The sequence below is a fragment of the Mesoplodon mirus genome (genome assembly GCF_964341445.2).
Source record: "Mesoplodon mirus genome assembly, chromosome: 5".
Lineage (NCBI taxonomy): Eukaryota > Metazoa > Chordata > Mammalia > Artiodactyla > Ziphiidae > Mesoplodon > Mesoplodon mirus.
Genome location: NC_138980.1, coordinates 184,888,016 through 184,915,054, shown reverse-complemented (window position 1 = coordinate 184,915,054; position 27,039 = coordinate 184,888,016). Strand labels below are relative to the sequence as shown.

At 61.6% G+C, this 27,039-nt stretch overlaps 1 protein-coding gene across 5 annotated transcripts; it reads right to left on the bottom strand.

Annotated features, from left to right (window-relative positions):
* Window positions 1-989: 989 nt before the first annotated feature.
* LOC309804932 (tubulin polymerization-promoting protein) lies at window positions 990-23,052 on the bottom strand. Of its 5 annotated transcripts, none has more exons than XM_082622637.1 (4): window positions 11,217-11,753; window positions 8,452-8,772; window positions 1,999-2,152; window positions 990-1,861 (listed from the first exon to the last, which is right to left on the bottom strand). In XM_082622637.1, the coding sequence occupies exons 1-4, from the start codon at window positions 11,459-11,461 to the stop codon at window positions 1,667-1,669; spliced, it is 915 nt and encodes a 304-aa protein (XP_082478763.1). In that variant the 5' UTR covers window positions 11,462-11,753; the 3' UTR covers window positions 990-1,666. The 5 variants fall into 5 exon arrangements, with proteins under 5 accessions (XP_082478763.1, XP_082478767.1, XP_082478766.1 ...); XM_082622641.1 differs by lacking the exon at window positions 11,217-11,753 and adding an exon at window positions 22,622-23,052 and having other exon boundaries at window positions 994-1,861; XM_082622640.1 differs by lacking the exon at window positions 11,217-11,753 and adding an exon at window positions 22,622-23,052 and having other exon boundaries at window positions 994-1,861; window positions 8,452-8,769.
* Window positions 23,053-27,039: the final 3,987 nt, after the last annotated feature.

Genomic DNA, 27,039 nt, shown 5'->3' with positions numbered 1-27,039 from the left:
CTCCGTGCCCTGTCCTGGTGCCACCTCCTCTGGGACATCCTGATTTCACTATAGGGCAGACCGCTGGTGTCGGGCTCAGGAAATTAGCCGTTTGGGGCATGATGGTGCCTGGGTCCACTTTTTGCCCCATTTTGGTTCCTGCATCTTGTTTTCCAGCCTCCCTGGGGCTCCAGAGTCTGTGTTTGGTGCTGGGATGACCCGTAAGGTCATCATCACCTCCAGGCCCCCGACACGACCATGGCCAAGATTCACAGGCCGTGGTCGCCATGGAAGCAGGGGGGGTCCCAGATCTCCTAACCTGTCCGCAGTGCGGACAGAGCCCCTCCCCAACCCCGTCCCCCATCTGTTCCCACCCCATCCACACTGCCCCCACCCCAAGAAAAGTGAAGCAATGTCCGCACTGCAAGGAGATTGAAGACTAAATTATCCTCCAAGAACCAGACAGTGGAAAGAAGACATCTACGGTGGTGAAAATGCGAGCTTCCAGGACACAGAGTCCTACAGGTGTCCCGGAAGAAGGAACAATGACATCACCTATGACATGATGTAACTGGCATTTATCAAGTTCAAGTGCTGAGTCTTCTGTCCTGAGATGGACCAGCCAGCCTGTCACTGAAGGTGAGACAGAGCAAGCCCCCAGGAGGCTTGGAGACTCAAGCGCACCCACTCACCTTTTCCCAGAGGTCTTCTGAAAAGATTTACTCCATCAGACCTGAGAGTCACCCTGACACCCCGGGCACTTCAAGTTCAGAATGCAGGGCCGAGCGGGTGGGTCTTCAGTGAAAGCCGGAGCCCACGGCGCTGGCCGTGCGGACACCCGCCAGCCCGTCAGCAGGCCCGCCATGTGGTGGCGCGAGGTGGCGCCCGGGCCCCCCCGACCCTGACCCAGGGCCCCCTGCACACACACCTGGCAACCGTGGCCTAAGTCCTTCCTCTCCAGGACCTGCGCTGGGACGTCGGGATCAGCTGGGTTGTTCCGACCAAGAGGACCTGGGGGAGGAGAGAGCTGATGGGGTGGAGGGGCCGCGGCCCACGCTCGTCCCGCGTCTCTCCTCGTGAGCCGCGCCCTGCGGCCTGAGCCCCGCCTCCCCGCGCGGCCGAGGGGACACGCGGGGTGACGAGGGCCACGCAGGGCTGCGAGCGCGCGTCATCCGTGGGACGTTCACGCGGGGCCGGGCCCTCTGCCCCGAGACGGGACTGTCCCCACCTTCTTGTCAGGCTCCACCTGTGAGCCCCGCCTCCCACACCTCCGTGCGGCTCGCCAGGCCCCGCGGCGCCCTGTCCGGGGCTCCCTCCGCTTTACTGGGGCTGCTGGTTGGTGCCTTGGCGCTTGTGGGTCAACACTGCCCCGTGAGGGTCTGCCCACCAGCTCCTTTAAAACGCCCCCTTTGCTGCAAACCAGTGGCCGGTGTGGTCTGGACCCGGGAGACACTTTGGAAAGGGCCATCTGCCCACTTCCTGGCGGGCACGAGGCAGGTGTGTTAGGAAAGGTGAGTCGGGGCCAAAGCTGGGGTGGCGGGGGTGCGGGCCCGGGTGGGAGGGAGGCGGGCCTGGAGCCTCCGCGGCCGCCCCGCCCCGCCCCGGGTCCGAGTTCTGCCTGCAAGCACAGGAATGTAACGAAGTGTGAGGCGGCGGGGGACCGGGCGACGGGAGGAGGCCCCGCCGGCTACTTGCCCCCCTGCACCTTCTGGTCGTAGGTGCCCGCATGCTTGTAGCCCGGCACGTAGCCCGACTCGTCCACCAGGTCCACGCGGCCCGCCCTGCCCTTGCCCCTGCCCGACGGGTCGAAGCGCTCCTTGTGGGAGCCCGTGAACTTGGTGGTATCCGTGAGCCGCGACACGGTGGGCGAGGAGATGGCTTTCTGCAAGAGAGCGGGGAACGAGGTCAGGGAAGCCGCCAGGGCGAGTCCAGCCCAGGGGCCCAGACCGTGGACGGGGGCCGCCGGTGCCCGGGAGCCACGCTTCTGCCTCCTTCCCGAGACCCGCGCACCGAACTCACCGTCACCCCCGAGATGATGGGGGCCTTGCCCTCGATGAGCCTGTGCACCTCCCGGACGGCCTCTTCTCCGCTCTTGTCTTTGAATCTCTTCTTGGCCAGCTCCTCCAGTGCTTCCTTGAACTGCTCGAATGAGATGGTCCTGCAGGACTTGCCCCTGCAGGGAGAGGGGGCTCAGGGGGCGCCCACCGGGCCCAGGCACCCCCACGGGGAGGAGGCGCTGAGCAGTCACTGGGCTGGGACCCGCACCCCACCCAGGGCCTCGGTGACATCAGGGGACCCCTCACCCCACCTCTTTCCCACAGCCCAGAGCGAGTCATCCATTAAAACACAGAACGTGCCCTGCCCCGCCCTGGTCTGCGGCGTTACACCCAATAGTCGGCTGCCGTCGGCAATGGCAGCAAATACAAATCGTCCTGGAGTGAAGTTGACAGGAAGCACGTCCTTCATAAACGACTGGACACCAACACATCCTGGTCTGGTGCTAAAGTGGGCGAGCATGTCGCCTTCATCAGAGGGAAAGGGTGAAAAGCACGTCAGATCCCACGGCACAAGGCAGCTGCAGTCCTGGCTGGGGCCACCGGCCTGCGCGGGGTCGCCAGGGGGTGGGGGGCACGGTCCCCACTCGGGGACAGGATTGGGGGCCGCCTCCCCATGGCCGGGGCCTGACCAGCACTGGGCGCGCTGGGGCACAGCCGGGACCCGGGAGCAGCTCCTCATCCGGAGGCATCCCACGGCCGCCCGGGATCTGGTAGGTCATTCTCGCAATTTCTTTCTCCTCCCTCCCTCCCTTTTTGGCTGCGTTGCTTCGCGCGGGCTTTCTCTAGTTGCGGTGGCGAGCGGGGACTACTCTTGGTTGAGGTGCGTGGGCTTCTCACTGCAGTGGCCTCCCCCATTGTGGAGCACGGGCTCCAGGCGCGCAGGCTCAGTAGTTGTGGCGCACAGGCCCAGCTGCTCCGCGGCATGTGGGATCTTCCCAGACCAGGGCTCGAACCCATGTCCCCCGCATCGGCAGGCGGATTCCCAACCACTGCGCCACCAGGGAAGTCCATTCTCGCAATTTCAAAATGGCTCTAGACTGGCTCTTGGTCTCTATGAGTTTTAACTGAAAAGCACTTATGCCACCTTGGATCTTCCCCAGCGAATCCATCCGGTGAGGTTCTCAATGTTCTACAGTAAGAGGAGTGGGGGGAGGTGCCCCGGGGACCAACAGAAAGGCTGCCTGCAGAAGCCAAGGGCTCGAGACAGCGCAGCTGACGGCACCCAGGGGACCGGCTGGAGAGGGGAGGGCAGAGTGGGAGGGGGCTGCCCCCACGTCAGCACCGGCCGCAAAGCCACAGGCACGGCCGCAGAGCGGCCGCAGGACAGTCAGAAACAGGCCACATGTAAGGGTTTTTGACAAGGTTGCAAAAGCCAGTGAATGGAGGTGGAACTGTCCTTTCAGCGGCTGGAGGCTGCGCACAGAGGAGAGGGCCTGGCCTGTGCCCCACGCCGTCTACAAGTTTAACTCAACTGGACCACAGTCCTGCATTTATCACAGACCCCGAACCATCCAGCTTCTGGATAAGCATCCAAATGAAACTCTTCGTGACCTTGGCTTAGGCAAAGATTTTCTCAGGAATGACCCCCCAAAAACAGTCCATAAAAGAAAAACAATGAATTGGACTTGACCAAAAATTTTAAAACCATGCTCTTCAAGAGATACTGTTAAGAGAAGTAAAAGACAAGCCACAGATGGAGAAAATCTGATAAAGGACTTGTATCTGAAACACACAAAGAACTCTTATACCTCAACAACAAGAAAAAACCCAATGTAAAAAGTTGGGCAGGGTTTCCCTGGTGGCGCAGTGGTTGAGAGTCCGCCTGCCGATGCAGGGGACACGGGTTCGTGCCCCGGTCCAGGAAGATCCCACATGCTGCGGAGCGGCTGGGCCCGTGAGCCATGGTCGCTGGGCCTGCGCGTCCGGAGCCTGTGCTCCGCAACGGGAGAGGCCACAACAGTGAGAGGCCCGTGTACCGCAAGAAAGAAAAAAAAAAAAAGTTGGGCAAATATTTGAACCGGACACTTTGTCAAAGACCTACAAGTGCAAACCAGCCCGTGAAGGACGCTCCACGTCACTGGGCACCAGGGAAATCAGGTTAAACCGGGATGCGGCCCTGCCACACACCCACTGGGACAGCGGAAGTAAGTAAACCAGATAAAAGGACACCACGGTGTGGAAGGGTGCAGGCGGCAGCAACCCCCAGAAGGTGGGCCGGCAGCCCATGCACAGCCCCTGACCCCTCCTGGGTCTCACTCGCACGTAAACCTGTGTGTATCACTCTCCTATTCGTGGTTCTGTTCAGTCACCAGAACTCCAACAGCCCAGCGGTAAGCGATAAACATGCCTCAGGACGTCCCCTGCGCATGCCGGGACTCACAGGCACTTGACACGCGAGTCTGAGGACACGGGACGTGCTGACCGGCCACCCCGGGGTCGGGGAGACAGTGGAGGGAGGACACAGCCGCAGGGGCCACGGGGAGGACGACCAAGTCGTGCCGCCAGCGAGGCCATGTGGGCGGGTGGGGAGCGGAGCCCGAGAGGCCTGGACGGCTGTCGGGAGGGGCACCTGGACCGCAGGCCTCATCAGAGCCCCCGTGTCCGGCGGTGGGTTCCACCCCTCAAAGCCTGGCTGCGACACCACAGCGGCTCTGAGGTCCGTGGGCCGGGCTGGGGGGATCCCTTGGCCCAGCTGTCCCGGGCAGCGTGGTCCTGGCCTTGTTGGGGCGGGGAACCTGCCATCCCTGCTGGTCGCTGACCCACGACGGTCGTGGGGCCCCACTTGTTTGTCCTGGGTTGTCCAAGGCGCTCCTGTCTCTATTCACGGACGCCAGGCCTGCCTGCCAGCCTGGTGACCGGCCGCTGGGGCACCAGGCACCACCAGTGTGAGTCACTCGGGCTGGGGGCGGGGCATGGCCGACGGGGCCTCCGTCAGAGGCCGCATTCAGATCGAGTGGACGTGCGGGCCCAGGGCGCTGACCTGCCTGCTCCACCTGGCGGGGCCGGGTGTCCCCACATGTCCCCACCGTGACCGCCAGACAGGGTCTCAGAGCCTGGTCTGGGCTGGCAGGGAGCTTTCCCCAGGGGGCCCCGCGGCCCCCGCTGGGAACAGTCCCTGGGGAGTTCTCGAATGACACTGCCAGCCTCTTCCCTGGAGACACGTGATCACTTTACACGGCTCCGCACACACAGGGAGCCTGTTCTCCCGAGTGCACAGAACCGGAGAGGGTCCCCCCACCAAACCCCCTCCTCCCGGCTCAGCACTGGGGCCAACCAGTGCCCTGCTCAGAAGGCCGTTGTTCTGCTGGAAAGCTGGTCCAGCAGTAATGGGGTCACTGGTCACACACGAGGCCCCATGGGTTGTGCTTCCCAGGCCCTGTGTCCCCAGACCTCCAGGCCCAACGCAGGGCAGGCAGAGGGCTGAGCCCGGCCACTCCCGAAGGTCACCAGGGACACTCGGTGGCCAGGGATCTGGGCGGCGGGGGGGGGCAGCACAGCCCTCCGAGGACAGAGGTCTGTGTCTCCAGGGCCAGCGTCATGAAGGCCGCTGGACTTTGGCTAACATGTCCTAGGACGGAGCAAGGGGCCCCCTCTGGACCACAGATAACATGCCACTTGGGGGCTGGAGAAAGCCGACTCCCAGGCTCCCCTGAGCAGCAGAAGCTGGGACCTGGGTGACCCGTCCAGAGAGCAGGAAGTGGGGTCTGGAGGGGGAGGCTAAGGCACCAACGAGGGCCAGAGGAGGGAGCCCCCGGGATATTCCCATCAGACCCTGGGCCAGCGGGGCTGTGCGGGTGGCCACGGGAGCGCTGTCTGGAGGACCTGGATGCAGGGTGAGGATGCAGTGTGATGTGGCAGCTGCCCACACGTCTGGTACCAGGCCTTGGGAGCGGGCAGATGCCAGCCCCCTGCTCCTGGGCCCCAGGGACCACGCTGCTGGCAACCTGGAAGGAGGCTGCTCACACCCAGGTCTGGCGGCCTCCAGGCCGGCCGCCTGAAGGGCACCTGTGACCCCGACAGTCAGCTGCCCCCCAAGCAGGGAAGAGCATCCTAAGTTCCTCCCGACCTCGCGAGGGCCTAACGCAGGCTGGAGGCTCAGGGACGGGTTCTGGGGACAGATGCACCTGAGGTCGTTGAAACCACTTCTGGATGTTTGGGGAAGGTCATCAAAAGGCCTGTGTGCACTGGCGTCCAACACCAATATCAGCGGTTTGAGGAGCCAGCATGGACGGACTTGCCCGATTCCTGCCCCCACAAGCCTTGGCCCTCTGTAGACACGCCAGGCAGGCCCCAAGGAGGCCAGGGCAGAAGCTGCTGGATGCCCTGCACAGCCTCGGGCGGCCAGGAGAGGCCCCCGCGGAGGACACTGTGAGACCCCCAACGCCACAGCTGGAAGCACGTGCTGGGGTCAGGGCCCCGAATGCCACAGCCTCACCCACCAGCCTGCAGGGAGGGGCAGGGCAGGGCAGGGCAGGCCCGGGCGCCAGGCACCGAGCAGGCGCTGGGCCCCGCTGGCGTGTCTGGGACTGCACAGCGCACCCGGCTCTGCCCTGCCCACCGCTCCCGCAGGCATCCCGCGTGGCCTGGGTCTCTGCACCGATGCGCCAAGCTCTGCGCTTCAGACGGTTCCCTCCGCAGCCCGTGCAGCAAGAATGGGCCGCGTCCCCCGCCCCGGCGTGCGTCCTCCTAACCTGCAGCCCAGACAGGGCTCCAGAGTCACGGGCAACGCCACCGTTGGCCAGAAAGCCGGCGAGTGGGGGCCAGGAAGGGCCAGCAGAGCCGCCATCCGCCTCCCCGGCCTTCCCACCTGGGCACACACGCAGGGGACCCTGCGGCCCACGGGCCCCCGGCGGGACTGTTGGGGTGACACTCGTGCTTATGGGAACGGGGTCCTGAGTTAATTCCTTCCGCCCTGGGGCTGGGGGGTGGGGGGGGCGGGCACGGGGCCGGGGGAAGCCCTGGTCCCGGAGACGGCAGTCTTCAGTCGAGGCCTGGGGAAGAGCTGCAAGAACCGTGTTTAAAACTTAACACATAGCAACATCCAAACAAACAAGCGCTGCCATGACGACCGGCCTAAACAGAGGCTGCAGATACCGGGCTGGCGGCAGGGCTGCAGAGTCATGGCAACCGCCCCAAACAGAAACAGCCATCGGCAGTCAGCGACCCGTGTGGTTCCGCGCCCACGGCTCCCGCGAGCTGCGGCGCTTCTGCCACGGCTGCCACCTGGAGCGGCCGCGGTCCCACGACCCGCACGCCGGGACGCGCGCGTCCCCACCGCGCCCCACACTCCTCAGACCTGGTCCCCCAGGTGTGGCTCCCAGCCTGTCCTGCAGGACCCCACGACCCGACTCAGGGCACCACCCCCCCAGGACCCCCCAGGGAGCACTGTCTCCCTCTCCGTTCCCAAGGGCAAGGTCCCCCGCTGCACAGCTGGGAGGTCTGGGGGACCCTCCCCCAGAACAGGCTCTCCCAAGTGGGACACAGGTCACAGGGACCCCACAGGGAGTTCAGGTCCAGGAGGGCAGAGGGGGAGTAGCCACAGACTGGTCTTGACCGTGTCTTGACCACGACCCCTCGCCGGACCGGGGCTGCAGCCGCCCACTTCCCGCGACGAGCCGAGGCAGAGACCCTGGGGCCCAGAGCAGCCAGGCTCTGAGGTGGGGCCCCCGCAGTGCCTGGGCGCCAGGGGCCAAGCCTCCTCCCTGAGTGTCTGAGCAGTGTCCTGCCCTCCAGAGCGGGACGGGGACCAGATGGGGCTCCCTTTCCCAGGGGGCACAAGGGCCCGTGTGCCTCCACTGCCCGTGCCTCCTGCACACGCGGTCTCCAAGGCCTGTCCAGGGCATCTGTCCTCCGGGTGAGCCGTGACCAGCAGAGTGGAGACCTGAGTTCTACACGTGTGGGCATGCACGTGCGCGTGTGTGCGTGTCTGTGTGATGCCTCGGAGATGCTGTTGCTGTCCTCAAGGTGTGGTCCCGGGGTGTGAAGGGCGGGAGAAGGGGGAGGGGGCCTATCGACGCCCGGACCACACGCCCGAGCCCGTGTGCACACGCGTGCAGACACACACACGGACAAGCACACGGCGCCCACCGTTCGTCATCCCCGCTCTTCTTCACACGCGAACGTCCCCCAGAGCTGAGGGGAGCGGCGCCACAGACGCCCACCTCCCGGACTCGTGCCCCCGGCCCCCAGCAGCCCCCCACGGGCCGGGCTCTGCCACTTGAGACCCCTCAGGCTGCGGCAGGCGGCTGCGGCACGTCCCTGACCTGGGCTCCCGGCCCCACTGGGGCCTGTTCTGGTTCAAACTCCCGGGCATCTTCTTCCGGGCAGGGAGAGTGTCCTGAGGCGTTGCCCTCCTGGCCGCCCGAGAGAACGCAGAGCCCCGCTCCCACCCCCCTGGTCCCAGGCGCACACGTACTTGATCTTGCTGAAGACGATGTCCACATCGGTGACGGTCACGTTCCTGCCGTCGATCACCTGGCAGTCCCTGCACAGCTTGGACCAGTTCTTGCCATGCATCTCCTTCCCGGTGGCCCTGGTGTCCCCGTGCACCGCAAACCTCCGGAAGGCCTCCTCCAGGGCGCTGAGCTCCGGGCCCGCGGCGGCCGCGCCCTCGCTGGCGCCCTCCGACTCCAGTGACAGCCTCTTGGCTGTCCTGTCCTTTGCGGGGTCCCCTGGGGACTTGGGGGGCGTCTTGTTGGCGGGCTTGGGGGGCTTGGGCCTGCTGTCAGCCATGCTACTGGGAGGAAGCAACAAGAGGTCACCTGCTTTTGCGGGCAGATGCCCAAGGCCCCCGCTGCCCGCGGACAGGGGCTGTGGCCCGCCAGCAACTGTGCGACCCCGGGACAAAGTGTCCATCTGCTGCAGAACACGGCGAGGCCCCTCCAGCCCTGGCGCCCTGGCCGCCAAGTCCCCGACAGTCAAAGCCTCCAGCACGGTGGGGCACGAGCCAGCCTCCTGGGGGACTCAGGACCCTCCTGCTCTGGGGGCTCCCTGAGTGACACCTTCCCGGGCATCAGTGGGGTGACACCATCCTCGGGGAAGGGATCCAGAACCGGTCACGCTGCTGCGCCCACCTCAGGGCCCAGTCTGCTGACTAGGGTCCAGCGGGCCGAACAGACCGCTAGTAGAAGAGGGAAGCCCCAGGCGAGAGCAGGGGTCTGTGGAGACTCCGAGGGCCAAGCGGGGCTGCGGCCTGCGCCCAGGGTAGGGGGGGCTCACGTTGGGGGGTGGCTGATGGCGTCAGGAGCCCAGTGAATGCCCAAAGCTGGGCCCGGGTCCCCATGGGGCTGAGAAGACACCTCCACCTCCAGCAGCTCTGGGGAGCCGGGAGCTCAGCACCAATGCCCACCCCCAGAGTCACGGCTAGTGGTCAGCGGGGGGCAGTAGGCAACCTGGCATTGTGGGGGTCCCGAGCAGGGCCCTGCTGAACTCAGGACCTACAAGTTCCCCAAACAGAAAAGGCAGTGCAGCTCAAGAAGGCACAGTGGCTGGTGAGGATGGTCCAGGACACCAGGGGCTCAGGGCAGGGTGGACATGACTGGGGATGTGGTGATGAGCCCCAGGACCCAGCTCTCCGTCCTGGGCTCCACGTTTGTAGCTTAATAAAGTAACTTGAAAATTACTTTAACAAAACTAACAGGAGTGAGACCCTACATGCAGATGGGAAGCTCTCCAAGGTGACTTCCTGCTGTGGGGAGAAGCAGGACGGTGCGGGGAGCAGAAACGACACAGCCGGTGTTGGAGCCATCGAGGACAAACGGCATCCACGTGAGGGCTGCGCCCCGTGGCCAGGCGTCGCTGTGGCCGGCCGTGGACGTGGCAAACAGGAGGCCCGGCTCCCTCCACGTGAGGCTTGTCAGCCGCTGGTCCACGGGGTGGGGCCCGGGCCAGGGGTAGGAGGAACGGGGGTGGGCAGGTGAGGTGGAGAGAACACTGTGTGAGTGTCCCCTGGCCAGGCCCTGCTGAGGCACGGCTGACCCCGCGGGCTCCGGAGCTGGGAGCTGATGAGGGTTCACGGTGGGTGTGGGGATGGACGGCATGACCGGATTTGCATTTTCAAATGAGGGTGTGGAGAGGGCAAGGCAGCTGCCAGGTGGACTCACAGACCAGAGTGGAAGGAGATGCAGGACGAGCGGACCTGGGGAAGCCGGCCCCAGAGTGTCCACCAGGCTCCAGGGACCACCCACCATGGGGGCCCAGCTGTCTTCAGACACCACGTGACCCCCTGGCCCACCAGCCCCTCACAGGCTGTCCGCGCCCCAAAAAGGTGCCACGAGGCCTGTGTCTCCAGAATGATTCTCCCGGGCAACGCCCTTAAGACGTGACTATCTGAAGCAAAACCTGTAGAAAAGGTGACCCAGGACAGACCCTTATCTGCCACAGTCACAGCTTCTGCGTGACATCAGCACACAGTGCCCCCAGCCAGGAGGGCTGGGAATCCATGTTAGCAATGTGCCTGCAACAGGACCAGGTGTGCCTGTGAGATGGGCCAGGTGTGCATGTGAGCTGAGCCAGGTGTGCCTGTGAGATGGGGCAGGTGTGCCTGTGAGATGGGCCAGGTGTGCCAGTGAGCTGGGCCAGGTGTGCCTGTGAGCTGGGCCAGGTGTGCCTGTGAGCTGAGCCAGGTGTGCCTGTGAGATGGGGCAGGTGTGCCTGTGAGCTGTGCCAGGTGTGCCTGTGAGCTGAGCCAGGTGTGCATGTGAGCTGGGCCACGTGTGCATGTGAGCTGGGCCACGTGTGCATGTGAGCTGGGCCAGGTGTGCATGTGAGCTGGGCCACGTGTAAATGTGAGCAGGGCCAAGTGTGCATGTGAGCTGGGCCAGGTGTGCATGTGAGCTGGGCCAGGTGTACATGTGAGCTGGGCCACGTGTGCATGTGAGCTGAGCCAGGTGTGCATGTGAGCTGGGCCAGGTGTGCATGTGAGCTGGGCCAGGTGTGCCTGTGAGCTGGGCCACGTGTGCATGTGAGCTGGGCCACGTGTTGTTTTAAAGGCAACAGCAGCTCCGCCTCCCCTGGCTCCCCCTCCTCGAGCAGAACACAGGTGTGCACTGAGACCACAGGTGGAGTGTGTGTTCCTGCTCCCGCAGGTGTGAACGCACCTCCACCCCCGGGCCCCCCAGACCAACTCTCAGCCTCTCGTTCCCAATGCCCCTCCTCACGCTGCCCATATGTACACCCTACCTGCAGGCACTTCCTGCATCGGACCAGGCCTCAAGCATCTTGCCCCTTGGGATCCAGGTGCCTTCCAGCCCCCGGGGCCCATTCCACCTCCCTGGTCCTCTGGGCCCGAAGCCCCAGGCGGGTGTTGAGTGCACCAGGATGGCCAAGGCTCGCTGGAGGGCGGCCTGGGAAAGCTGCCGGCCCTCGGGTGGGGGGTCTGGGGGGGCGTGCTTCTGGGGGCAGGATGCGGGCCAGGGGATGCGCATGTCTGGGGGCTGGGACCCGCACAGGGGACTCCCCGCCTCCCAGGCCCTGCGGGGGCGCTGCTCAGGCCTCAGGCCCCGTCCCGCCGGCCTCCTTGACGCCAAACCTCCCGGAACTCGGAACCCGGCTCCACCTCACGCCGAGCGAGCTGGGCCGGCGGGAAACTGACCCGGGGGAAACTCGGGTCACGGCGCCCGAACCCCACCACGGGCTCTGCCGGGTCACCGGGCATCGCACCCCAAGTCCGGAACCTCCCCGCAACACATCAGCCCCACTGGCGAGCCCCCTACTTGAAGGGTCGGAGAGCCAGGGGATCCAGAGGCCTCAGCGCTCTGTGGCCGCCGGGATGCCCTGGGGGTGTCGCTGACGACGCGCTAGAGCTCGACTGGGGTTCTTGTCCCCGACCTCGTCCTAGAGGCTGCTCGGGACCGGGAGACCGGCCCGCAGGTGGGAAAGGGCTCCCGGGACAGCGGACGCCAGAAGGAACCTTCTGGAGGCACGAGCCGCGGTGGGAGCCCTGGGCTCTCGAGCTCCTGGTCCTCGGCCCCGTCGGCCCACCCCACGTGCCACCCTCCTGCGTTCTCAGGGCCGGCGTGGTGCCAGCACCCTCCAGATGTCTACAGCAAGCCGGGCCCAGGGGCGGCACCCTCCACCAGGGCCGAGAGCCCAAGTCCCTGGGCCGTGGCTGCGCCCGCTGATGTGCCCCCGAGGCCCGGGGTCCAGCTGAGACCCTGCTTCTGCGCAAGAACCGCACGGGCCCTGGAAATGCCAGGTTCCCGAGCATCTGACAAACTAGCCCTCCTTGGACCTCGACGGAGCTCCTGACGCCCACCGGGCTGACAGTCTGCTGAGCGCACCTGACCTCGGCCGTGCAGGGGCCTGGGCACAGAACGCCCCTCGCCGGATGCCGCTGGACGCGCAGAGGCAACCCAGAGGCTCTGTGCCAAGTGCGGGAAGGAGAGGAGGAGAGAGTGCAGGGCAAGCAGGCGCCTCCCAGGGCAGCCCAGCCCCTTTGGACGGCTCAGCCCACCGGGCCCAGTCCCAGGACTGATGGCGCACGGAGGGGGCGAGGGAGTAACAGCAGCAGCCCCCAGATAAGTCCCAAGTTGCTCCGGGGCCGCACAGGAGGCCAGGGCGCCTGGTCAGCTGGTCCCGGGGAGAACCTCCTTGACCCCTGCCGGGTGGGCGCGCTGTACCCGTGCAGCCAAGATGAGGTGGGCGGGTGAGGGTTAGGACAGAAAATGCAAAAGACCAAGCGGCCAGAAGCCGGGGGATGGATGCCGTCGCCTCCCCCTGCTCCCCTCTGTCCACCAGGGCTTAGGTCCCCAGGGTCGGGGTCCAGCTTCGCCCTCGGTGCAGCCCCTGGAAGAGGCACAGCCTCCGAGGGAACAGCCCGAGGGGAACAGAGGCGTCGGGGCTGCGCACCGTCTGGGCCGCCGGCCCGCAGCTCTGGCTCTTTCTTTCAGAGTCCACTGGAACACGACACAGCCCTTTGGCAACTGTCCACATTTTAGTCATAATACGGCCACCACAGCTCGGCTGCCCGACACTCGATGTGAATGACCACTCGTCCCAGGCAGCGGGGCCTCCCAGGCGGGCACAAAGCGGCCTCTGAGTGCCTGCCCCGCAGAGCAGACGGTCCCGGAGCCTCAGGCGTGGACGCAGCCCTGCCGGCTCGGCGCTGCCTTCCACGGTCCCTGCAGGGGCCCCGACAGCACGGGGCGAGCGGCCGCACCGTCCGAGCAGGATGCCACTCAGGTCCCGGGTCACATGCTTCAGGCCGTAGGCCCGGAAAGGCCCGTGGGGTTGGGACCTCCTGCACTGAGGCTAGGCCATCCCTCGGGGCAGCCTGGGAACCACAGTCACAGCCACACTGTCCCCTGCGCCCAAGTCAAACGCGGTTTCTCTGGGACGAGAGGGAAGAAGGTGGGTGGCTGAGCGGGCGCCTTCCTGGGGGCCGTGGCCATCTTGCGGGAGCCGCACCCGCGGGCCTGGGGGCTCCTGCTGGTCGGGCTGGCGGGGGAGGGGACGGGGGCGGGGGGGAGGAAGGGGCCAGGACAGGTTTGCCACCCCTGCCCCTCAGAAGAACTGATGCGGACAGCAGGAGCTTCTCTGGGTCACCACGAAGCTGGGGCTTTTTGGGGGACTCACTCCGTTGGGACCCCTTGGCCTCCCAGGAACCATGTCCTGGGCCTCAGTCCCCCGGTCCCAGAGCCGGTCTCTACTGTTTGTCAGCAAGTTTCTTACAAAATCCAAGAACACGGCATCTGCAGCCAACCTGCGGTCGGGCGGACCCTGTGCAGGGCACGTGTAGTGGGTGAATGGTGTTCCCGAGCCAGGTGTGTCCACGTCCTCGCAAGGTGGAGGAGCCTCGTTTGGAAGAAGGGTCTCTGCAGACGTCATCAAGCTAAGGATCTCGAGATGGGTCCACTCTGGACCAGGGTGGCCCTAAGTCCATTGACAGGTGTCCTTACAAGGGACGGAAGAGGAGACACACAGACAGAGAAGCCACGTGAAGACGGAGGCCAAGACGGGAGGGACGTCGCCATAAGCCCAGGGATGCCCGGAGCCCCGGGAGCTGGAAGAGGCAGGAGGGACCCTCCCTGGTGCCTCTGGAGGGAGCACGGCCCTGCGACACCTCAATCTCGGACTGGGAGTCTGGCCTCAGAACTGGGAGAGGACATATTTCTGTAGTTTTCAGTCAAAAGTCTGTGGTCCTTTGTCACAGCGGCCGCAGGACCCGCACACAGCAGGGACACCAGAAGGGGGTCCCTGCCCCGGAGAAAAGCGCCTGCAAAGGCCCAGAGGAGTGAAGCCTGGGCGGCGGCACAGAACCCAGGGGCGATAGCGGGCAGAGGCCCCTCCCCGCAGACGGGGTCCGGCCTCGAGTTGGCGTGCACGTGAGACCCTCAACAGGAAGTCTGTTAGCTCCAGGAACGTGGAGCTGCCCGCGGATGGCCTGGCCTCTCCCCGACGACAGGCGCCCTGCGGTCACCACGTGCCCGCACGGCAGGTCCTGGGGCCAGGCCTCTCAGGCCGCCCGAGACCCCACGGAGCCCACAGCGTGGGGGGCAGGCCGGGGCCCGGGGAAGCCAACCGCAGGGCCAGGAAGAGCAGAGGGGCCTGCGGGGAAGGGCCGCTGCCTGGGTCTGACGGCTGGCAGGTGGGCGGCAGTGTCGCCTGCAGGCCGCAAAGCCTCTCCTGGCCCCAAGCAGCCGAAGAGGAGATCAGCCGGCGCAGGTGTGAAGCGCAAAGCCGGAGGCAGCCCGAGGGTCTCCGCAGTGGTCTGCAGCCCAGCCCTCACTCCCCACCCACCCCGTGCCAGACAGCTGGGAGGCTTCCCACCAACCACGGGGACTGAAAAGCCCCAGGCCCCCCACCCGGGAGGGCAGGGCACCCTGAACAGACCAGCCCTGCCCTGGGGGTGGGCGGACGGGCGCCTGGGAGTCAGGGGCGGTCAGGCCGGCTCCCCTCTACCCCCAGCGTGGATGCGGGGATCTGGAGCGCTGGTGCCCCAAACAGCGGCAGGACACACACAAGCACTCCTGAGGAGGAGACGACCGTTGGAGACGGAAAAACACAATATCCACATATGATGATAAAAAAAATAACCAGGCCCAAGAGGGGGAACAAGTGCCAAGAACTTGCAGAAACAACAGGAAGCAGAAACGACGAGAGGCTCCAGTTACTGGAGCTGGATCAGACATTGAGTTTAAAGTAACTACGTGCACCGTGTGCAGAGAAGAAATGGGCAGTGCGCGCCGTGTGCAAAGAAGAAAAAGAACAAGGTGAGGAATTCCAGCCAAGAATGGGGCCTGTAAGAATGCAGGTAGCAGATCTGAAAAAAGAACACCTTGGAAATTCTAACCGTAAAACAAACACACTATAACTAAAATTCAGAACTCAGTGGATGGGATTCACAGCAGAGCAGGTTAAAGAACTCGTGGATCAGAAATACCCAAAAGAAAACAGCTAGACATGGCGGAAACGTGTGTGTGTGCACACATGTACATACACATGTGCATGTGTATGGTGTACACACATAGGAAAATGGTATGTGGGTACACCATCATATGTGAGGTAAGCTGCCATCCAGGAAGTTAGGAAAAAAACCTCAGCAAATTAAGGACAAAGGTGTTAGAAACAATGAAGATAAAAGTAAAAATTAATAAAGTAGAAAACAAATCTATAATACAGAGGACCAACGACATCAAAACTTAATGCCTTGAAAACACTGATAAAATTGATAAATACTGGGGACGCTAATCAAGTAAAAAAAAGAGAAGGTCAAAATATCCCATATCAGATGGAAAATGAGGACATCCCTACAAGCTCGACAGATATTAAGGGATTAAAATATAATAAGAGAATATTATAAACAATTTTGGACCAACATGTTTGATAATTTAAATGAAACAGACAAATTCCTAAAAACAAAACAAAAGCCATTTTACCAAACAGTAACAAGAAGAAATATATTCTTTTTTTTTTTTTTTTTTTTTTTTTTTTTTTTTGCTGTACGCGGGCCTCTCACTGCTGTGGCCTCTCCCGTTGCGGAGCACAGGCTCCGGACGCACAGGCTCCGCGGCCATGGCTCGCGGGCCCAGCCGCCCCGCGGCATGTGGGATCTTCCGGGATCGGGGCACGAACCCGCGTCCCCTGCATCGGCAGGCGGACTCTCAACCACTGCGCCACCAGGGAAGCCCAAGAAATATATTCTTATCATTGCTCTTGTATCTATTATTAATTCTTATAATTATTGAGGATTTGAATTCTTATTTAAAACCTTCTCACAAAGAAAACCCCAGGCCTGGATGACTTTACCAGCAGATTCTTCCTTATACTGAAAGAAGAAATACTGTCAGTCTTACACAAATTCTTCCAGAGAAGAGTAAAAGATGAAACACCCCACCCGACTCATTCTGGCTAAAATAATCCTGGTACCAAAACCTGATAAGGGCGTTACAAGAAAAGAAAAATGGATGCCAATCTCACTTACAAACACAGATACAAAAACCCTAAACAAAATATTAACAAACTGAATCCAGTAATAGATAAAAAGGATCAATACCTTACAATCAAGTTTGGTTTATGCCAGGAGTGCAAGGTTCATTTAACATTAACTTAATATAATTCACCACATAACACAACACAGAACCAAAATCATATTATCATCTTAATAAATGCAGCCAAAGCACTTGATGGATTTCAGCATTTATTCACCGTAAAAATTCTGAGCAAATTAGAAAAGGAAATAAATTCCTTAATTTGATAATGGGTACCTACAAAAAGCTACAAAATCATCACACTTTGAATATCGAAAAATTTTCCTTTCAAACTGGAGTAAGAGAAAGACGCTTGCCTATCACCACTTCTACTCACTGTGTCAGTGTGGTAAGATACGGAAAGGAAATAAATATATAAACGTAGAAAGGAAGAAATAAAACTGGCATTATTTGCAGTTTCTATGACTGTGTACACACAAAATCCAAAGGGATCCCAGGAAAACTATTAGAATCAACGTGAGTTTAGCAAGGTTTCTGGATACATGGTCAACATACAAAAATCTATTTCCATGTAGCAGCAAAACCAGACAATAAAAGGTATTTAGAAATATACCATTTAAAAAAAAGTGAGGAAATATGAATTACCTAGGAATACATTTAACAAAAGATGTGTAAGACCGTCCACACAGAGACTATGAAGCATCATTGAAAGAACAGTGATATTATGAACATGGGTTAAGTCTGAAATACAAAGAGGTCAATTGTCCCTAAATTCATCCACAGTTTTAATTTAATCCAAATAAAAATTCTAACACTTTTTATGTCTGGGTAGTGAGACAAGCTGACTGTAAAATATACACAAAAAGGCAAAAAACCATGAATTAACCAGCGATCTTGAAGGGAGAACAGGTGGAGGGTTTGCCCAGCGGTTTCGAGACTTGATGGAAAGTTCTGGAAATGAAGCCAGTGTGGTGTGTGGTCTTGGTACAAGGACAGAAAATAAACCACTGGGCAGAAGAGAGCCTCCAATCCACCCGCACAGGTGCAGAGACAGTGTGGACAACAAAGGAAAAGCGGGGAAGAAAACTTTTTCAACAAAAGGAGATGGGCTGACTGAACAGACACATGGAGAAAAATGGAAATTAATTCAGGTACAGATTGAAGCAGGAAAGGCAAAATCATTAAGCCTCAGGAAGGGGATGTTTGAGAGTATCTGATGTCCTGGGTGGGAAAGACTCTACACAGGACACAAAAACCACTAACCCTAAAGGAAAAGATTCTTAAATGGCACCAGATTAAAACTCAGAACTTCCATTCATCAGAAGATATCACTAAGGATTGAAAAGACAGCTGTGGGCAGAGAAGGTGTCTCTTACATGCAACACACATTGCCGTCTCCAGAATCTAGAAAGAACCCTGTGGATCAACCAGAAAAAGACAGCTCTAGAGAAACGGGCAAGGGACTCGAGGAGGCCCAGCACATCCAGACACCCAGTCACTGGCGGGGACGCCTGGCTTCGTTACCTTAGCCTGAAACGCAGGCTCTGGCACGCACCCTCCAGAAGGCCACCCGCCAAGAGGCCACTGCGCCCTGCCCACTGCCGGCGGCTGTGGAGCGCGGCCGTCAAGGGGCTTCAACTCCGGGGAGCCGCCGGTACCATCGGCTAAGACGGGGCGCCGAGGGCCCAGCAGAAACATTCGCACGTGTTCTCCGAGGAACACGCAGGGGGGCTCCAGGCAGCCACGCCAGAGAATGGAAATAACCCCAAGGCCCGTGGCCCACACAAGGGATCAGCGGACGGTGAGGGGCTCACGGAACGCAGCAGGCACCGGCTCCACGCGGTACTGCCCGAAACGCGCCAGCATCGCAGAGCACGTGCTGTGAGGCAGGAAGGTTAAACACTAAACCGGAGGGGGGGCGGGAAACAGGCGCAGGGAGTAAAACCACAGCAAAAGCAGAGTCCCTCCCCAGGAACGGGCTGGGGGGCAGCCACAACCCCTGGCAGGAGGAAGAAGGAGCGGCCCGGGACCTCTGGAGGCCTGGGGGCCGAGCAGCCAGCAGGGCCAGGGCCGGGCAGACGAGGCCCAGATGAGCTGCGGGAACCGCCTTCCCAGGAAGGCAGCTTGGTGCTGGGGGCTCCTCCCAGGCTCCGAGGCCCGTGGCCCCCCGCGCCCAGAGGCAGTGGGAGCGTGAGGCCTGAACGAGGCCCCCGGAGGATGCTGGCTTTTGTGACATTCCCGCTGGAGCGAGAGCTTCCCGGGGCTGACCTGGCCGGGCTCACCTGGCACCTGATGTCTGTTGAACAAATGGGTGCAACAGGGTTACAGGATGAGACCTTGGGACTGTGGCCCAAAGAGGGGAGGTTGTGCTGGGACAACTGGACATGGGACATGCTGGGGACACAGGGGGACACACGGGGACACTGTTCTGTGGGACACAAGGCGATGGGCAGGAAAGGGCTCCAGGTGTTCTTAACTTTTAGGCTTGAAAAAAGGTAAGGGCCAGTCCTTCCTTTTCACAAATCTAATTAAGAAAAGGAAAAGTGGCCATGAATGTGCTCTCCCGAGGGTAAGCTCACACACACCCCCAGCTAATGGGGGGTCGCAGAAGACACTTGGGTTTGGTACCAAAGTCAGAACACCATCATTTCCTCACACCCTGTGAAAGACTTGTTACATTTCTTCACCAAGGAAGGTCCTACATTTGGACATTTAGACATTAAATTACAATTGAGCTTCACTGCACGTCACTGCACATCCCGTACAGTTAAAGGGGAAATCTGCAAGCGCAAAACAGTCTTGCTTCCCTGTCAGCAAACGAGATTTGGAGACAGCATGCCACGTCCCTGTGGGGAGCGGCCCTTCCCCCATATGCCCTTCTTGGGGGCTGCAGATCACAGAACCCGCACCCTCCCCTGTCACCCCAGCAGGGCCAATCAAAGCCATTTCCAGGAACTGCCATGTGGATGCCACTGAGGACGTTCCCCCTCTGAAGAGACTCTGCTGAGCTGGGACTTGTGGCGGGGATGCTGTGGACTGGGGGTGCCAAGCTTGGGGGTTCCATGGGTTGTGACACCATGGTTACCTCCCCACCCCAAGAGGGGGCTGGTCTCCCGAGGAGGGGCTGAAGAGCGGGGCGCCGGAGACCACGTCTGAGCCCCAGATGCCGCTGGGCACCCCCCAGGCAGCTCCCCACCTTCCTTCCCAGGAAACACCTGCTGCTCAAGCAGCAGGAGTTGGGCGTGTGTCGATTCTCCTGCCTAATCCCAGCATCCGCCTGGTCCAGGGTTTGGGGCTCAGGTGGCCTCTGCACAGTGCCCGGCACCCTCGGTCTGGGGTGGTTTCCAGATGGTGCCAGGCTGGGCCCAGGGCACAGACCTCCCGACCCAGGGAGGCCCTGATACTTCAAGGTGCAGTGGGGGCTGTGCCTCGTGGCCCCAGTGGCCCCGGATGGCGGCTCCTGTACGTGCTCCTCTGGCCTCACAGCAACATCACCAGCTATAAATAGCCCTGGCGCTAAGCCAGCAAGCCTCTCCCTGAGGAAGCTTCTAATTCTCAGCCTCTTCTGCAGGGAGCGGCTCCACTGCCCACCAGGGAGGGAAGCCACGAGGACGCAGCCCCAGAGGACAGTTTGGCTGCTCAAAGATTTCTCTTAATCCTCAATCAGTGACGAGTGATTTTAATTTTCTTCACGAAACTCTCCTGTGATTTGCACATTTCCCACAATGAGCATCTATAACCTTGTATACAGTTAAAACAGCTTATTTATTGCAACTTCAAAGGGTTCACGAAGATCAGCCAAACAACACCGAGGAGATAAGAATTCGGCCAACACAGCTCCCACTAATCTCCATCACTTCGTCATTCCAAAAAGATGGAGAAGAATTTTTTAATGTAGTACATAAATTAGGGTACCTTTCTGAGTCACAGATCCTTCTGGAAATCACGAAGGCCCCTTCCCCAGGAAAACACACATACCCTTGTGTGGCACGCATTCTGCAGATGCCCCCAGGCAATTCACCAGCACCCCCTTCCCCCATCACTCATCACTGAGCCCTGGGATTCCAACCACGTGGTGGGAACAGGGGCTGGTACCAGAGAAGGGGTCATGGAGTCCAGTTTAAGGCACTCGCAAGGCGCCTGTCCCATGGCCCCCGCCCCTCCCCCCATTTCCTGCCAGCTCCAAGCTCTCCCTCCCCAGGCCCATTGCTCCATCCCCGGATGTGGTCCTAGGGCACTTGGAGTTCAGGTCAGGGTTTACTGATCACCTCCTAGGCGGCAGGGGCTGGCCCAGGCCCTGGGGAGCACCCCCCCAGCGCACCCTCCCTGAGAGATTGGCCACGGGGAGTCCTGGGAGGTGGTGGCGGGGGGGGGCCGTGGGAGCTAGGTCTTTTATCGTTTATAAACGTCAGATGAATTAGCCAGTAAACACACAGACGGATGACAGCATAGCCAGCTTAGCCTAAAAGGTGTCCCATCATCAGAGCACAAAGCGCCTATCAAAACAGCAGTCACAGGGAGGGTTTTCTTCCCACCTCATTTCAAGGCTTCATTTACATAACTGAAACCGCAGAATAAAGGGTTTCTCTGGATCCTCCTTCAAGGGCGGGGCACTGGTCCCCAGGGGCGTGTGGAAAAAATACACTGGCAGCCAACCTCTTTATCTTGATTGCCGGGTTATGTGCCCACATGCGATAAGAAAACAGAACACCCCTCCGGGGATGCTTCTGGATTTGCAAAGTGTAGGCCTGACCCTCTCACCTGCACCGATATGGCGACGTTAATGCCGGACCGAGGGACGGCCGAGTTCTCGCCAAAGGATCACGTACATTCTCGGCCCCTGGACACAAACGGCCCTTTCTGTGGCCCTGGGGCTCCTTAAATTCGTGCTGTATGACAGTGGCTTCATTTCAAACCCTCTAAGCCCTAATGTCCCGCAGTCTCGCTGGCAGCCGCCACCCCAGGCCTGGGCATGTGAACGGTGTTTATGCAGCAGGACACGGAGAGGGAAGGGGCTGCGAGGGGAGTCCTCTATCGCGTTACGCACCGACACGAAGAAAGGCCGAGGAGCCTCATTTAGGGCCCAATTATAAACCTGCCCTTTGCATCGCCGGTCGCTCCAGCCCGCGCCCCCGCGTCCCCAAACCCGCGCCCGGACGCAGCCACGGGGGCCCGAGCGCCGCGCGGATAGCCGGCAGCTCCGGGGCGCGGGGCGCACGGACGCACTGGGCCTCGGGGAAGGGGCGCGGGCGGGCGCCGGGAATGGGTGGCGCGCCCCGGCCCGCAGGCGCAGGTGGCCCTGCGCGCCGCGCCCCGGGACGGAGCCCCGCTGCCCCTTACCTCGGAGATGCGGCGACTGCAGCGGCGGCGCCTCCGCGACTCGCGCGCGAGCAACCCGGTACCCGGCCTGCGCTCGCGCCGCAGCTCCCAGCCCGCCGGCTCCGCCCCCGGCCTCAGGCCCGCCCCCAGACCCGCCGGCGCGCCCCCTGGCCCCCAGTTTCCGCGCCCGGTCCGCCCCACGCCCTGCCCTCCCCGCGCTCCTATTGGAGGACCCGTCCCAGGACCCGCCCCCAGCCCCCACTGGCCCCCTCTCGGACCCGCCCCCCAGGCCCGCCCCGCACTCTCTTGGCGGCTCCGCCCCGCCCCCTCCCTCCCGGGCTGCCAGGCGCACTGAGGCCGTCCGAGCGCGGACCCTGCCTTACAAGGCGGGTCGGCGCTGGCCCCAGGGCCACACGGCTCCGCGGGGCGGGGTGTCGCCCGTGCGGTCCCACCTGGCCCTCCGGGACCCCGGACGCGGGTCGACGGATGGGCGCGAGGACGGGCCTCCCGGCTGGGTCGGCTGGACGCTGGCCTCTCTGCGGAGACGCTCGGGCCAACGCTGGGGTCCGGGGTGACCGGGCTCGGGCCTCAAGGAGGGGAGCAGGGTGGGGCGGGGAGTGGGGCCGCCCCGCGAGAGTTTGGGGGACAGTGGGAGGGTGAGGCGAGCGCCTGGCTGGGGTGGGCCAGAGGCGGGGAGGCGGCTCCGTGCCGGGCCCTGGGCGCGGTGCGCAGCTGGGACGCCTTCCCGGGGGCGAGCGGCGGCGCCCCAACCCGGGCTCCGACTCCAGCTGGAGGCGGGCCATCTTCCTGCGTCCGACCGGGGCCTCCGCGGGTTACCTGGGTGAAAGCTGCAGACCTCAGAGCCTCTTCCAGGGTCTCTTCGTCTCTCTTCTCGGGACACCTGCTGCTTCCTCTCCACCAGGCCGGCTCTGCGCCAGGAGGGGTGGGTTCGGAGACAGGGCGCGTCCCCGCCTTCACCAGGAGTTTGCTCAGCCGAAGGTTCTGGGGCCGGGGTGACAGGGAGGTTCTAGTCCTGAGACTTGGGGTGCAGGGGTCTCCCTCTCTATCCTCCAGGCCCCCCTCCAGTGGAGCAAGCCGCCCCAAACTGTCCAGATGCCCGGGCTCCAGGGGGAAGCGTGGCCTTTAGTTTCACTGCCGTGGTACCTGGCGCTGGCCAAGGAGCCCACCGCAGGCCCTGTCCTCCCCTCTTGGCTGCAAAGCCCCCACCCTGAGCCTTACACATACACACCTCCATGGCCCATCTGGCCACAGACTTCCCTCCCCCCCCACACCCAGTCTCTGTGCTCGTCCTGGCTGCAGAGACCCCACACCTGACCCCAGGCTCTGCCCAGCTCTCAGGTCTCGTCTGAGTCGGAATTGCGGGCAGCAGCTTCCGACTTCACCTGGGATTCCGGCCGGGCCAGGCAGCAGGGGAAGCCGGGGTGCTGAGCCAGAGAAGGGGTCACAGGTGCTGCTGTCCAACAGACCGCCCGCCCCCGGGAGAGAGGATGCGGTTTTCTCGACCCTTTGGGAACCAGGGACAGGCAGGCTGAGCCCGCCCATCCCCACCGTGGTCCTGGGGTGACGTGCCTTTCTCTCAGCCCCTCTGGTTTCTGCTCCTGCCCAAAACTGGCCGAAGATGGGCTTCTATTTCTCATTTCCCTGAAAAGTTTCACGCTCTGGACACCAGGCAAGTCCAGGATCTTAGAGTCGCAAGGACAGGGAAAGCAGGAGGTCCCCCTGAGGCCCGCTCCTCGTGACCTGCGGTCCTGACTCTTTAGGTTGAAGCTGGGCTGCACCTTCTCTGTCCCACACAGCCCCGAGCACCGCTGAAGTTACTATTAACGATGCAAACGAAAGAACGAAAAACACTACTCGTTATTATGTTCCCGGTATCGTATTAGCCAAAAGGCGAGCATTCGGTCCACTTTCAAAACCTGTGCAAGCGCTGTGGCATAAATGTGCGGGTTTGCCGATGGCAGAACTGCTCTGGGAGGTGAGTGCCAGACTCCGGGGGCAGAAGTGTGTGAGGGACAGAGTCATCCCAGAGGCAGGGCCTGGGGGACGGGGCGGGCTCCCAGCACTCCCACCCCCACGATGGGGTGGCTAGAGCTACAGCCCACGGAGCCACGCCCCACGGCGCAGGCGCCAGAAGCCAGCCAGCGGGGTTGCCGGCTGTACCATTCCTGGAGGCTACCACTGGTCGTCTGTGAATGAGATTGTGCTTTGAGTTCACAGCATAGGGTCAGTCCTGGCCACACTCAAAAAATCGCCTGGAATAGTGACATGGGCTCTTACCAAGCTGGGAGAGTCCCCTTCAGGATAGGATGGGATGGCAGGTTCCATCCTGGTGTGGGAGTCGGAGGACCCTTCTTCTGGCTCTGGCTGCTGCACCAGCGCACCCTTTGTGGGGGATGACACTGCCCCCTGGCCCTTGGTCCACTGACAAGACTGGGACGGCCTCCGTCTACACCCCAGTTATCAAAACCCAACTCGAGCTGGCACACGCACGTCTGCACGGTGGCCACACGGAGGCCGCCCGTGAGCGGAATCATCTGTACTTGTAAGACACTGTGCTGGTTTTTCAGGGCCACGGGGCAAAGGACTGCATGCTGGCGGCTTAAACAACAGAAGCCCTCACAGTCCAAAGTCAAGGCGTCGGCAGCCGTGCTCCCTGCAGGGGTCTGGGGACCCTTCCTGCCTCTCCGGCTTTGGGGGCCTCCAGGCATCCCTGGGCTTGTGGCCCCATCACCCTGACCTCGGGCTGTGACTTCACGTGGCCTCCTCCCCCGTGTCTGTTTCCTCCCTTTGTCTCCTAAGGACACTCTCGTGGATTTAGGGCCCACGAGGGTAATCCGAGGTGCCCTCCTGTAGAGGCCCCTACTTACATCTACAGAGACCACCTCTGTGCTCCCCCCAGGACGGTGCTCAGCTCATTGGCCTGGCTTCCTGGCACGTTCTGTTTCCCATGCCTTGTCCACCCTAGCTCCCACTGGCTACCTCAGGCTCTGGACCCTGGGCGCCCCCCACCGAGGGCCACCCAGACGGGAGGCAGAGGGCGTCTGTGGGCGGGAAATGGCTGGAGCCTCAGGCTATATACCTAACTCCACATACTAGGCATGAGAGTGTTCCTTATTTTAAAACCTGAAGTCCGTCCTCTTGGTTGAAATGCATTCCTGACCACATGCTCGGAGGCCCAGGCAGCTTCCATCCTCGGCCACGCGGTGTTCCCCCACGTGGGAAGCTGCTCGTGGACCGCGGGCACGTGCAGGCTCTCACCCAGGCGGCAGGGGGACACTGGTGGGCACAAGGCGGCCCATCCATCTCGCCAGGGGGACAGAGCTTTGGCGACTCCCGCTTGGTGCTGCTCAACCAGGGAAGAGTTGCCCTTCATCGAAGCCTAGACCCAATGGAGCCAAAATAACCCCGGGCAGCCAAGGAAGGAGGGACGACCTCCAGCCAGCTCTGAGCCCCTTGGGGAGCTGCTGCCCAGGGTGGGGTGCCTTAGCCAGCTGGGGACCGCTCTGTCTGCTCGCTGCTGGTCGGTGCCCAGCAGGGCCCCCTCCTCGGGGTGAGGTGCACGGGATGGACAGACAGATGGCTCCTGGGGAGGAATGTCCTCACCACAGCCCAGCACGGTGACCGTGGACGCCCAGTGCCCGCTCTGTGGCCCACGCTGTCCCTGCCCTGCTGCACATCCCGCCTGGAGTGGATGTCCGATCGGGGCCGCCGACGTCAGGTGCGGGATCCAGTCAAAATGAAACCTTGGGGCCCTCGTTCCAGATTGTGAAGAATCTCATGATGGTGGCGGCCGAGCCCTGGGCCAGCACGGGATCCTCCTGGGGGTCCTAGGCGTGCGCAGCGCTGATCGCTGTCCCGATTTTCAGGCGGTGCCCCTGGGACTCAGAGAAGCTGAATAGCTGACCCAGGACACACAGCAGGCTTGGGGCAGGGCTGGCGCCCACCACCAGCACGTGCTTGGTACTCACCTTGGAAACCTGCTTTTGTGGCTCGTAGACTTATCCTTGCAGTCATAAACCTGGGCATAAAGTCTTATTTAAGAAAGCCATATACATTTCTGATGGTTTAAGATGATTCCCTAATTTTTATTCTAATAAGACTTTCAGGACCTGGGGTCTGTTGTTAACTTTGCTTCTAAGACAGTCTCAAGGGGCATCAGCTCACCAACTCGGGGTGGAGGCCTGGTGTGTCCCCTTGGCTTTGGGGACCCCTCCTGCCCACGCATCCTTCTGCACCTCTGGTCATGCCAAACCTGCGGTGCTAACCCTGGCAACATGGTGCGTGGGCTCTGAGCACAGTGACAGACTCTGAGTTCTTCCCCGGGGCTGTTGGTCATCGTTGCTGTGATCATAGTGGCCGAGGTGGTGCCCCTGTGTCCACCCGAGGCAGCCTACCTTGGCTTTTCCTTTTTCCCAACGTTGCATGAGGCTGAGAGCGTATGGTGCCAGCACAGGCATGCACACGGTTTCCTGAATGTGCCATCAAGTTCGTTTAACGCCTGCGCACTCCGGGCGTGAGGGCCAGAGGACAGTAGGACAGTCGGACACCCCGAAGTCACGGCGGACGGCGTTCTAAACTGCAGGGCTTGAGGTGGGTGTGTGAACAGGGCGGCTTTCTGTGGTCCCTTCAAGAGGACGTGGATGTGCATCCACGTCATAGAGGTTATAAAAATCGAAACAGTTTAACAGAAATCAAAGCCATTTTGATAAGCTTGTTCTTCCAGCATCTGTGAAAATCCATCAGAAGACGTCCACTGCAGGGGAGTCACTGGCTCTGCCTGACACCGTGTCTCGTCGTCTGGAAGGGATCCCGGGACAGGGGCACCATGTGTCCCCGGAAACCACGCCGGGGTCAGCTGCCCCGTGGGAGCAGAGTCCGCCCCTCAGCCCAGTCCGAGCCTTTCCCACTTCATTAAACTGAGAACCTCTTCTTCTGTGCTGCCTTCTTAGCACACGGAGATCTCAGCACGATTCCTAGTCTGTTAAGGCAGTAGCTACTGGGTCAGCTACCCTCCCCCTGCGTTCTGTGAACACACGCCCTTGAGAAGCGCCGCCCCCATTTCCTGCTGTTCGGGGGCGCGTCCCTGCTGGGGGTTGGGGTCTGCGACCCCTCGGCCCTGGCACGTCTTCACCGGTGACAACAGCAGCTGCCTGAGCCTGTGTGGGTTCAGTTGGCTCCGCTCCCGTCATTGCATTTCCTGAGTTTGCAAAGGAAAATGGGTGTGTGCGCAGCAG

Bases quoted from the DNA above. Each gene is read 5' to 3' on its own strand.
- LOC309804932 (XM_082622637.1), bottom strand. From the start codon at position 11,461: ATGCGCATCCCCTGGCCCGCATCCTGCCCCCAGAAGCACGCCCCCCCA. The intron at 8,773-11,216 runs GTAGGGTGTACA...GCTTCCTCCCAG, and splicing joins GATGCAGGAAGTGCCTGCAG to TAGCATGGCTGACAGCAGGC. The intron at 2,153-8,451 runs GTACGTGTGCGC...CTCTCCCTGCAG, and splicing joins ATCGTCTTCAGCAAGATCAA to GGGCAAGTCCTGCAGGACCA.